We start from the raw sequence: 11,241 nt of genomic DNA on the forward strand, positions 1-11,241 counted from the left end.
GCTACAGGTGATATATTAGTTGTAAAAAGTACACAGCAAATGTTGCTTATACATCTTGGGCAGCCAATTAGAATGAGGGTGAAGTATTGCTTCTCGACTAACAACAGACAAACGCCTTCCATGCTCTATTATACATTAAACAGCTATTAAAGAATAAGCTACACGTACTGTAAACACGAATTCAAATATATATGTTTATTACGGGGCTGCTACGCATAAACAAACAAAGGTGCCTCAATATCGACAGTAGAAATAGCAGTAGTTATGAACAGACTCGAACAGTAGAGGGCGCCACATATTCCAGATCAGTAGAAGAAAAAACAGTAGAAGAAGAAGAAAACCTCCCAGCATGCAGTTCGGCGCGCGAATTCTGGGATTAATACACGAAATAACATATATTTAACGTGTTAGCCTCAAAGTATAGAGCTCCTGCAGATGATGTCATATATGCTGGTCACGTGACGAGATACGACAGGGGCAGCCATTTTGGCAGTCATCGCGGCAGTAAATTGACAGGCACTGGCAGACTGTCAAGGATGGTGGATAACTGCTGTGCACCAGGTTGCACAAATAGGCGTGGGAAAAAGAAAGGTGTATCGTATTATCGCATTCCTAAAGACGCGGAGAGGAGGGAGAAGTGGATTGGAGCGATTAAAAGAGCCAGGAGCCTTCAGAAAAAGACTGAAAGATGGGACCCCCCGGCCGTTGGCTTTCGCTTATGCAGTGATCACTTCATATCAGGTGGGTGAAGGAATACAGTACAATGCTACAAAAAGTTTCTGGTCAGTTTAATTAAATTTAATTAGTTTAATTTAAGAAGTAGCACCCAGTTATTATAGCTAACGGACACTGTGATGTCCCTTTTTAACTCAACAAGTGTGGCTCTGGCGCAGCCTAGCCAGTTAGCAAGTTAGCTTGTAGCAAGCTAGTGGTAAACAAACCCGTGTTGAAATATTCCTTCTTATTTTGTAGGGAGAAAGAGTGATAATCCGTTGAGTCCGGATTTTATCCCCTCAATTTTCGATTACCTTCCATCTCCAGAGAAGAGGAGACATAAAACGAGACTGGAGGTTTTTAACAGAAGGCAGAAGGCTAAACTGCACAAAGTAGAGCAGGCAAAGATATCTGCAGAAGCCATCCGTCAAAGGTGGGTAGATCAAACTCCTGTCTGATTACATGTTGGGTCTACTTGTGATCGGTGTGTTATTCAGATTATTTTATTTCAAATAGTTAACTGCCGTACAAGCTTTTGTACGCTCTGAGGGAGTCTCCTGAGTACACTGATGGAAAGCTTACAAGATAGCTGTGGATGTCTGCGTAGCGCAAGTCGGGTACATCGTCTTCAGAGCAGGAGGTTATGCTCTTGAAAAGCACACCGGGTGAATTATATGGGTCGCTTATATTTAATCTCTCTAATTTTGTACTATAAAGCCGAATTTCACTTGAATTAAAATGAGAAGTATACTCGCTCGGTAAGAAAACACTGGCACCGGTGGTCATGTTGACTGCCAAAATGGTGGCTCCCAACCAAAAGTCACGTGACCGCAGGAGCTCTATAGTCCCCTACAAGCCTCAAAGTATAGTCCCCTACAAACAGATACGTGTTCATTTGACTCGTTTATGTAAGTTTTGTTTCACGTCGTGTATGTTTAACTCAAGGCTAGTAACGGGGCTTCTGTTTACAGTATATTAATAGCGAGTGACAAGTAATGTGAATTTAAGCTAACGTTTTATCTAACTTCAAGTTGACCTTAAAACTTGTACTGTGTAACTTCTATCGATGATACTGCTCAAACTGTTCAATATAAGCAGTCGTAGCAGCATTGACAGGACATACCGAGGTTGAGCTTGTAGGTAGTTAGTAAAGTTAGTTAGTATTTAACGCAGAGAGAACAACGTGTTTGCACATTGAACCATAAATGCATACAGAACACTAGATACAGATATGTGTTTTCAGGTAGTAAGGTGTCTGTGTCTTAGCAGTGAATGGAGGATGAGCAGCCCGGGACAGAGCAGAGGGACATCAGCTGACCTCTTTGAAGACTTATGGAAACAGCTTAGAGAGTGCCACCAGAATGCATTTCAAGGTAACCACACCCCCTCTTTGTACTGTATTACATTACATGTAAGTGACTCTAAAAACATATTGAAATGACTGTTTTTATTGTGTCACACTCTTCAACATTGCATATGTTGCTGTTTTTAGAACTTGAGACAAAAGTGAGCAAGTTGAAAAAGGAGCGATACTTGTGAGTATAACAACTAATTAACTTAAAATGATGATGGCAATAACATTAGGAGTTTTGTCCCTGGCTTGAAACCATCGTGTGTGACCGGTCGCTGAAGCTACCTGTCATTGCTCTTGTTTTCTCCAGAGATGCTCAGAGACTTGAGGTGTTTCACAGTCGCACCCAGCAGCTAAAGGAGCAAAACAAAACCCTCCAGGATGCCATCATTCTGCTGGAGGAAAAGTAACGTGTTGCACAACAGGTTAACTTTATTAAAAAACTATTTGAAACAAAGAGCAGCAACTGTTTGAAAACTATTTACAGGCTCCATGCAGGAGGGTGTGATCGTTGTGCCAGCTTAGAGGAGGACATGAAAAATAACCAGGATCAGAATATTCGACTCCTCGGCAAACTCAGTGAGTTAAATCATTAGTCCTGTTATTCCAGTCAGATAGAAAAACTACTGTCTTTAAACATGTTTGGTTTTTAAGCAGGTATCTGTATCTTCAGGGGGGCTGGAATTGAATGGATTGCCATGACATCTTCAGGACGCTAGCGCGTGTACATTATAAAAGTCAAAATAAACCAATTCAAGATAAGATAAGACGTTATAAATGTACACCTTATCTTAAATGGGGTTATCTTGACTATACCAGTGTACCACAGCATATTGCTACTGGCATGGCAAGCAGCACAGTGTTTTAATTGTGAGCGAGCATATGTGTAACACCTTCCGTTTTTCACCAGAGAATGAAAACAAAAGCCTCGAGGATGATAAGAGAAAACTACGTGCTGAACTGCAGAAATTAAAGGTTTCTTGGTAAGCTCTTTATTATGTTAGCTTCATGTTTTGTGTTCTCTTCGACATAGTCAATGTTAAAATAAATTAGCAGCTTTTTCTGTAAAAGCTACCCAAGACAATTATAAATACTGGAGGTGCAAATCTGATCAAACTGCTTTCACTTCTGCTTTGATTGAGTCAGGTTTTTGAAGCAGAAAAAGCATTTACTATGAAGTTTCAGTTCTCAGTTAAATATTGCAGGTGTTGTTTTATTAACAGTTCAGCGCCCGAGCAGATCACATCCCCAGAACAAGAGGAAGGTATCATCCCAGACTCACCGATCCTGCCAAGCACGCTGCCTGTAACAAACAAACTCAAGAAACGAAAATGCATTGACAAAATGAAGCACGTACGCTATGCAGAGAGGCCTCTACCACAGGCTAACAACTCGCTCTTCAGCGGTCAGTCTGTTATAAAGTTACTTTTGTTTTTACATTTCTGATGCCCTTTGAATCTAAATCTCCTGTCTGAAGGCACCACATCTTCTAATGTGTGTTCTTTTTTAAAGCACTGGATAAGGAGCATGTTGATGCAACGAAGAATCCTGGAAGAGCACAAGTTCTTGTACCCAACACATGTGAACTGGACACAACAGAAATATCAAGTATGGCTTAATCCAATGTACTGTTTTATAGAACTAAGAAGTATAATACAGGAGGACTGCTTTTGGTTTTCTAAGAAATAAGAACTGGAACCCTATTTATTCCCTCCCATTAGAAAATATCTGTTACTTGAAGTCCTAGATTAGCACTTGGCAACTTTTATCTACACAAACACACCCATCGTATCAGCGTAATACACACGACGGTCTGCACGGACAGAGGCCTGGCTGTTCAATTTGGTCCCCTTTACACAGAGGAATGAATGATTAATGAAAGCTCCAAAGAATAGTATAAACCACCTGTTGCATAGTTATCTATTTGACATAAGGCGTCATATATTTACATAAATCGTAAGCCTGATAATGTCTGGTAGAAGTTGAAGTCAAAGATCTATTCTGAGATTTGTAAAGGTGTTGTTGGGTCTCTGTCTTTTTTCAGATGATGTGAATTTAAATCTGGAAGACGCTATAGCAGAAACCTGCGGCCTTGAACTTATTAACAAGCCTTACCGGGTAGGTAGCTTCATACTGGTGTACAGTTTGTGTGAAAGACGTTTCCTGGAATATGTACTGTGTAACTAAATCATTCTTTCAAACTAACTCGGCTCATTGATAACATCCCATTACCTTCCTTTTCTTCCAGAAAAAAGAGACAACTGCAGGCCAGAAAAGCAGCTCAAAATCTCCCTTGAAGTATGCCATTCATTCAAAGTAAGGAGGACAACACATGTTACAGATCATTTGCTGACTATCACAAAATCATAACTTGTCAATTCTGACTTTTGCATCTTTGGCTTGTGAAAAAAGACACAGTGGCAAACAGCAATGCATACTGCTAACCTGTCACTTATCTGAGTCATATTTAAAAACTACAGTATTATACCAACGAGGTTTGAAGCTTTTAAAAAATGTCCATAGTTTACGTTTAGCTTTTTCCTGACTATTTTTCCTGACTATAATATATTCATTCAGAAATGAAGTTTCAATAACACACATATTTGTGTTCCTGACCTTACCGCTCCTCCCCTTCTTCCACGCCGCTCCACAGCCCAGACTCCACCTCAGAAAGGTCTCCGTCGCTTCTCCCACGTGTCAAAAGGTTTTCTGGGGAGGGCTCCGTTAACAAAGCAAAACGGAAAAAGGAGGAACGTTTTCTGCAACAGGAGGACAAACAAGTAAACCAGGAAGGGGCCGACACACAGAACGGAGGCAAACGAACTTCCACGCCTTTACGCAACCAAAGCTTTAAGCAGGGGCTGCATGACGGCAAGGTTAGAGATATGTCGGGTGTATGAATGTGTGTGTTGGGATGAGTTGGATAGAACATTTCCTGCATGTGTTTTATATGTCATGTGATTTTTTTCAGTCTGCACAAAGTGGGTCTTCCAACCACAAGCCAAGTGTTTCCTGTTTGAGTCCTGCTTTCAAGAAGCCAAATGTTAAAGGAGAAGAAAACAAGAACAGTGTTGGAAGGAATGGAAAAGCTCAGCAGGATCCGAATGCCTCACACAACCAACATGGAGGAGAAGATGGTGAGTTTTGTCCTGTTTCTCGCAGAGCGCTCTGTCTGATCATCACTCTGATCAAGTATTGCTTTATAATCACTTTGTGCTCTCACAGGTAAAAGGAGGATTAAAGTGGAGCCCATGTGGAGCATGGATCCTGCTCTCGTCCCATCCATGTATGACAGTGAGTGGAGAGGGGATGAGGTACAGTCACATGACGTGATGAACATACAATGTTCAACAGGGTGTCTCTGTAAACATTCGTACAGATACATTGCTTAAATAGTGTCTCTTACACCCGTCTGCTTATCTGTATTTTATATTTTAGCCAAAGGAAGAAGAAGAGGAGTGTCCTGCAGATACTGACCGCACTTGGGTCAGTCACAGCCTTCTCCAACGCCGGGGAGAAAATGTTCAGGACAGCAAAAACAGTGTGTCTGGTGAATACAGCTTTTATAATAATTACTTACTGAATAATGTTTTGATTGACAGCTTCTCTACAGAATTGAATAGACTAATGGGCTGTGATGAAAGGTAATAACATATCTGTCTCTTTTTCTAGGACCGGGAGAGAAGGCAAATGACAGTTTGGTTATGATGTTTGACACCACAGCTTGCGGGGAGTACAACTCACACTTAGACCAGAGCCAGCCCTGTGGTGGCGATGATGAAGAGGAGGACGATGGTAGAATTTTATATTTAAAAAAACACTTTGCTATTGATAATCAGATCTGAATTGAACTTTGTCCTTGTTTTAATCTCCAAGATCCTCATGAAACCACTATGAGCCAAATCAGCAGACGCAGAGCCCGGTAAGAAACACTGCTCTAGCCTCACAGTCTTCAATGTAGGAGGCATTCTGTTATTTCCAACCATCTTTATCTGATCTTTTTAGAGGTCCAGCGTTTGCACACTTGGCTGTGGTCCGCAAGAAAGACGAGAGAAGAAAACTGAAGGGCACTACCTGCAAGGAATGTGACATTGTAAGTGTTTTGATCACCAAGCTCAGCAACACTGACATGTTGTATCACTGCTCCTTTGCTAAAGATGTTTGTGTCCAACAGTATTACGCCCATCTCCCAGGAGAGGAAAAGGAAAAGAAGTTATCAGCATGCTCGAGGCACCGGTTTCTGTACATTCCTCCTTGTACTCCTGAAAACTTCTGGGAAGTTGGATTCCCATCAACTCAAACCTGCATTGACAGAGGTACTGTCACTCTTTTCTTTATTAGTCAAACCCTCAATCTAACAGAAAGGGTTATGGATTAACAGGACATTTAACACAAGTCCCTGCAGGCGTCATAAATTGTTATTTTTCACAATGTCTCGACTGGCACAAAATCCCTTCATTCTACATAAAGACAATACATATCTAAGATGTATCATTTCCTCATAGGTTATATAAATGAAGAGAAGAATCCCCAGGCTCGTACTCGGAGAAGACAACCCTACAATGCTTTATTCTCCCCCCTAAAGCTAAACCAGGAAGAAAGCTAAAAAACTAAAGTGTGTTTTTGAAAAAGGCTCATCACGTCTGTTTCATACAGTGATCTTACTCAGAAAGTTGACACCTTGTTATCTTTTGTTGTTCCATTTAAATTCTTTAATGCAGGTGTTTTCTGTATGTCTGACTGACCTATGTTTATTGGAGATTCAGATAGTGACAGAGTTTGCTTTGGGTAAATAAAAATGACTAATGTTCCGAGTTATTCCAAGTAATCCTTTTTGATTGATCAAATACTGCAGTTCAAAAGTGTGTCCATAGAAATGTTTTGGAACATAAGAGCACAGGGGAGGCACAAAAGATAGTTTATTTGGTCAGCAGATTGTCAGTGCATAGATCAAAGTTACAAAAATAAGTTACATTTTTATAGAACAGAATCTCTTTGGGCGTAGCTGAAATGTTTCTAATTCATCACAACTGAGAGTCTCTCTGAGAATACACCAGCAGGGCCTCTCCAACATGACTGGCGACCACACTGTGAACAAAATAATTCATTAGTGGAATGATTATAACCCAACACCGTTCAGTACTTAGACCAGGCAGGAGATGTGCTTACCAAATAAGGGAGGGAGTGTTTATGTCCATGTTGAAAACAAATGGGGACAGGGACATGGCAGTGATCTGGAAGGAGAGAGTTTCTTCTTAAGCAACCAAAGTCTTTTGAGTGTGTGAATTAGGATGCTGCTTTTATGAAGTTCACCATGCTACTAATTTAACTGTGAAATAAACATAAAAGTGAGTAAACTGTATTTTATAATCACCTTAGACAGAAATATCCACACCTCAAAGTGCTCAAGGGTCAACCCACTCTTTAGTTTGACTGTGGCCAGCAGCAACAAAAACCCCAGCAGTGCGCTGTGAAATAAAAGGGTTAGGTTCATGATTCTCCAAACAATCAATCAAATACATTCATTCCTTAAGCTACACAGAAACGTTCTGGTTTCTACAAAGGAAGCTGGGACTTCCCCACATAGATCTTCTAATAATGGCTCTACGCCTCCACACGGTATAAATAGTTAACTTGTTAAGTTGTGCACTTGATATCCCACAAGGTTACATTGACAGTCCGGGCTCTGTGTCAAAGGACACCTGGCACTGAAAGCTTGTTCTGTATGTACACTGTATGATGTACACTGTCCTTGCTTGAAGATATTTTGGCTCAGCAGATGTTTATAATGACCTAGGATTTCGGGGTTGGCTCTATTCCGTGTGAATGTTTCCAAAAAAGTGTTGATGGACAAAAAGCTCTCACCTGGCACAGCAACCACAGTGAAATGTGTAGGACTGAAGCGAGGGAAACTCCATGGCACCCATGAGGTCCCCTATAGGGTGAATAAGACTGATAATGTGACCCTTCTAAGAAAGAAATCAACATTCGATTTTTCGCAACTTTTATCTCACTCAGGGTCAACCTCACCTGTTGGGTGAGCGGCAATGGCCAGCAGCAGTACGCTGTTATAATAGGGGGAGAAGATGAGTTTAAAGTAAAGATTAAACTGACTTAGAAAGTAGCTTTTTAATACATATGTGTTCTTACCTGAACAAGTAGTTAATGCACTGCTGCTCAAGGTCACTGCAATGAAAACGTCACAAAAAGATGTTGGTCAGAAGAGTGGTCTAACTACTTTAGACTGAGAGCTGCATTTGACGTACACGGCCCGGCCAAAAGAAAGGTCACCAGTCTGTGTGGGGGCAGTGCTATGATCTGGGGTTGCTGCAGTTGGTCTGCTCTAGGTTCAGCAATGTGCCCAAAGGATGAGGTCAGCTGACTCCCTGAATATACTGAAGGACCAGGTTATTCCATCAGTGGATTTCTTCTCCCCTGATGGCACGGGCATGTTCCAAGATGACCATGCCAGGATCCATCGGGCTCAGATTGTGAAAGAGTGGTTCAGGGAGCATGAGACTTCATTTTCACACATGGATTGGCCCCCACAGAGTCCAGACCTGAACCCGATGGAGAATCTTTGGGATGTGCTGCAGAAGGCTTTGCGCAGTGGTCTGAATCTCCCGTCATCAACACAAGATGTTGGTGAAAAATGAATGCAAGACAGAAACAAATGTTGTGACGTTGCAGAAGCTCGTGGAAACGATGCCACTGCGAACCGTAATCAAAGCTAAAGGCGGTCCAACGAATATTAGAGTGACCTTTTTTTGGGCCAGGCAGTGTATGTGACTATATTGTTGTGCTTCCACATACCTCAAATTACTGGATTTGTAGTGAACTTGAAACACTCTGTATCCACCTGAAAGATCACATAATTGTATTACACTGATTAGAAGTGTTCTTTCAGTTATCGGTGGTGTCCCTCAGCTCAGACCTCAGGCTGCGGCTCTTTCCTTTACACTGTTTTCTGATTTCTCACACTTAAAGCATCTCTGTATATTAGACTTACCGACGCAGAGCAGGTGACCAACAGCCCACACGTAACCACTGATGTCAAACTGGAAAATGAGCAAACATGTAAACATATGTCATTTGTTGTATCAAAGGACCCTTGTATTCTTAGATAGGATCACACTGATATGACCGTGAAGAATCATTACCTGAGGGTCATACATGGGGAGGTTGATGGCGGACAGCAGCATGAAACATATGCTACAACAGAAAAAGAAGAAAGGTCATTTTTAATCTTTGGATTTCTGAGTTTATTCTGAGTTATTTTGCACAAACCTGACAAGTTTCAGCCACTGGGTCTTCTGTTGATAGAAAAGAATCCCTTTACTACTTGATGCGATTTCAATATTGTCCCTTTTGCAACAGAGCATATAGAATTGCTTCTAGATGTATAATATAGAGTGTGCAGCCAGGCTCGTGAAGCAGAGGTGGGTCTGCCTCCTTTGTGCTCCATTTTCCTCCAATCAATAGGATGAGGGAGTACAAAGGGACGGAGTGTACAGACCATAATGGTATGTCTTCACATACGCCACTTACCTCTCTATGGACAACCTTCAGGATTATGTAACTGACAACATGGGAGGAATTCTGAAGAGTGAAGAAAAAAGGAATGTCCTGGGTAGAGGAAAAGAAGGATTTCAGATGAACTGTATCTCCACCGTATATGTTAAAGCAAATATAGGAGATTTAGAATGAGGGTAGTTAAGACGATACATTATCTAAGGGTTGTAGGTTATATGACGTACAATGCGTGATAAAGCTCTTGAACCAGCATAAATGTTTCCCACAAACAGGAGGGAGCCTGGAAGCCAGGAAAGAGCCGCTGATCTGTAACACAACATGTTAAGCTCCTCTTAGATATGTGGTCATTTGTAGCCGCTGAAATCAAATCATGTGATTCATTCAATATGTATGAAACATGCCTGGTGATGCGGCTCATTTCCACCCATCCAAACTTCCCAGAGAGTAAGAGCAGGAAAGCCCCGACAAATGTCTGCCATCTGAAAAGGTGCATTTTAAACGAGCTTTTCAGGTTGTGAAGTGTGTATTTATAGGACGCAAACAGGCCATTTTAAAAGAGATGCAGATGTAGGGTTTTTCTCAAGCTTTTCTGTAATTACACATGTTTAAGACTTGTGATATGTACATGTATTTTTCAAACAATTGGAATTCACTTAAAGGCAACAAATACCTTCAGCTATTACTCACCCTTGAAATAAGGTTGGATATGTGAATTTTAACACTGACAGGACGAACTGGAAAAAAGAGTGATATAGTTCAGGTCATGTTAACTCATCATTCTGAAACTAGGAGGTGCTCCACAAGAATATGCCAAGGCAGTCTTAAGGTATAACTTCAATTAAAATACATAAATTGAATCTGTTATTATTATTATTACACTTCGATTCGGTATGCTGTACATCCAAAACTGTTTTTACAACTTAATTTCCTGCAAATAGTTTGTACCAAAATAAGAGAGGAACGTGTTGAGTTGTTAATGTGAGTTTGAATCGGTGTCTTCGTGCATGATTAGTGACGGGTCTTTACTGATAAGGGTTACATTGCAATGTCCATGAGATTACCTCACGTTATCTACACGGGTAGTAATGTGAAATGCACAATAATTGCCTCGTTGTCGATGGCTTGGCTTTCATAATGCAAAATTAAAGTATTTACTGTCACGGTAAATAATGATTAAAAGTCTGATTGATTTTATTTAATTTGAATTGGATGCAAAACACTGTGCTTGAGAGTAAACGCCAAATCCTGTCGTCTTACACTCACCTTATTCGTGAAATATGACACAACGAAAACGACACTAAAAGCGAGTCCAGCAATGTGTCTCCTCCACTGCATGTTGACCAGCAGACACACTGCAGCTGGGACATTATTCCCAACAAAAAATAATAATACTACATTTAATACAGGGAGCCCGTTTCAAACTAAAAATGTCAAGACCGAAAACTTCCTTCACTGCCTCTGATGACACGTCAAGACGTTTCGAGACAAAGATCGTCTATACTTGAGGAGACCAATCACTGCTCAACTGTGCGTCACGCATCTTAATCCAAGCCTCGTGTATATTTTTCTGCAGGGCGTTTTGGATGTGATTGTGTATGAAAACAAATACACCAATATTTAATGTAAAATGTGAGTCCTTTGCA

General features: G+C 40.9%; 2 protein-coding genes across 7 annotated transcripts; one reads left to right on the forward strand and one right to left on the reverse strand.

Annotated features, from left to right (window-relative positions):
* The first annotated feature begins 322 nt into the window (after positions 1-322).
* On the forward strand, positions 323-6,876 carry rbbp8 (retinoblastoma binding protein 8). 5 transcript variants are annotated; one of them, XM_063873860.1, is made up of 20 exons: positions 323-419; positions 1,555-1,622; positions 1,984-2,087; positions 2,207-2,249; positions 2,376-2,471; positions 2,553-2,644; positions 2,976-3,048; positions 3,289-3,470; positions 3,578-3,673; positions 4,110-4,183; positions 4,314-4,381; positions 4,719-4,941; positions 5,037-5,202; positions 5,291-5,379; positions 5,504-5,615; positions 5,738-5,860; positions 5,942-5,987; positions 6,071-6,158; positions 6,240-6,381; positions 6,571-6,876. In XM_063873860.1, exons 3-20 carry the CDS (start codon positions 1,994-1,996, stop codon positions 6,669-6,671), a joined length of 1,908 nt encoding a protein of 635 aa, XP_063729930.1. In that variant the 5' UTR covers positions 323-419; positions 1,555-1,622; positions 1,984-1,993; the 3' UTR covers positions 6,672-6,876. The 5 variants fall into 5 exon arrangements, with proteins under 5 accessions (XP_063729930.1, XP_063729932.1, XP_063729931.1 ...); XM_063873862.1 differs by having other exon boundaries at positions 356-419; positions 1,981-2,087; XM_063873861.1 differs by having other exon boundaries at positions 364-419; positions 1,958-2,087.
* A 90-nt stretch (positions 6,877-6,966) lies between these two features.
* Positions 6,967-11,106, reverse strand: LOC134858021 (transmembrane protein 241). 2 transcript variants are annotated; one of them, XM_063873863.1, is made up of 15 exons: positions 10,862-11,093; positions 10,286-10,332; positions 10,000-10,077; positions 9,823-9,904; positions 9,614-9,691; positions 9,353-9,378; positions 9,226-9,277; positions 9,075-9,123; positions 8,879-8,924; positions 8,216-8,251; positions 8,096-8,130; positions 7,931-8,000; positions 7,440-7,533; positions 7,235-7,299; positions 6,967-7,153 (listed from the first exon to the last, which is right to left on the reverse strand). In XM_063873863.1, the coding sequence occupies exons 1-15, from the start codon at positions 10,931-10,933 to the stop codon at positions 7,090-7,092; spliced, it is 894 nt and encodes a 297-aa protein (XP_063729933.1). In that variant the 5' UTR covers positions 10,934-11,093; the 3' UTR covers positions 6,967-7,089. The 2 variants fall into 2 exon arrangements, with proteins under 2 accessions (XP_063729933.1, XP_063729935.1); XM_063873865.1 differs by lacking the exon at positions 10,286-10,332 and having other exon boundaries at positions 10,862-11,106.
* Between the last annotated feature and the right edge of the window lie 135 nt (positions 11,107-11,241).

Source organism: Eleginops maclovinus, chromosome 21 (assembly GCF_036324505.1).
Source record: "Eleginops maclovinus isolate JMC-PN-2008 ecotype Puerto Natales chromosome 21, JC_Emac_rtc_rv5, whole genome shotgun sequence".
NCBI classification, from domain to species: Eukaryota; Metazoa; Chordata; class Actinopteri; order Perciformes; family Eleginopidae; genus Eleginops; species Eleginops maclovinus.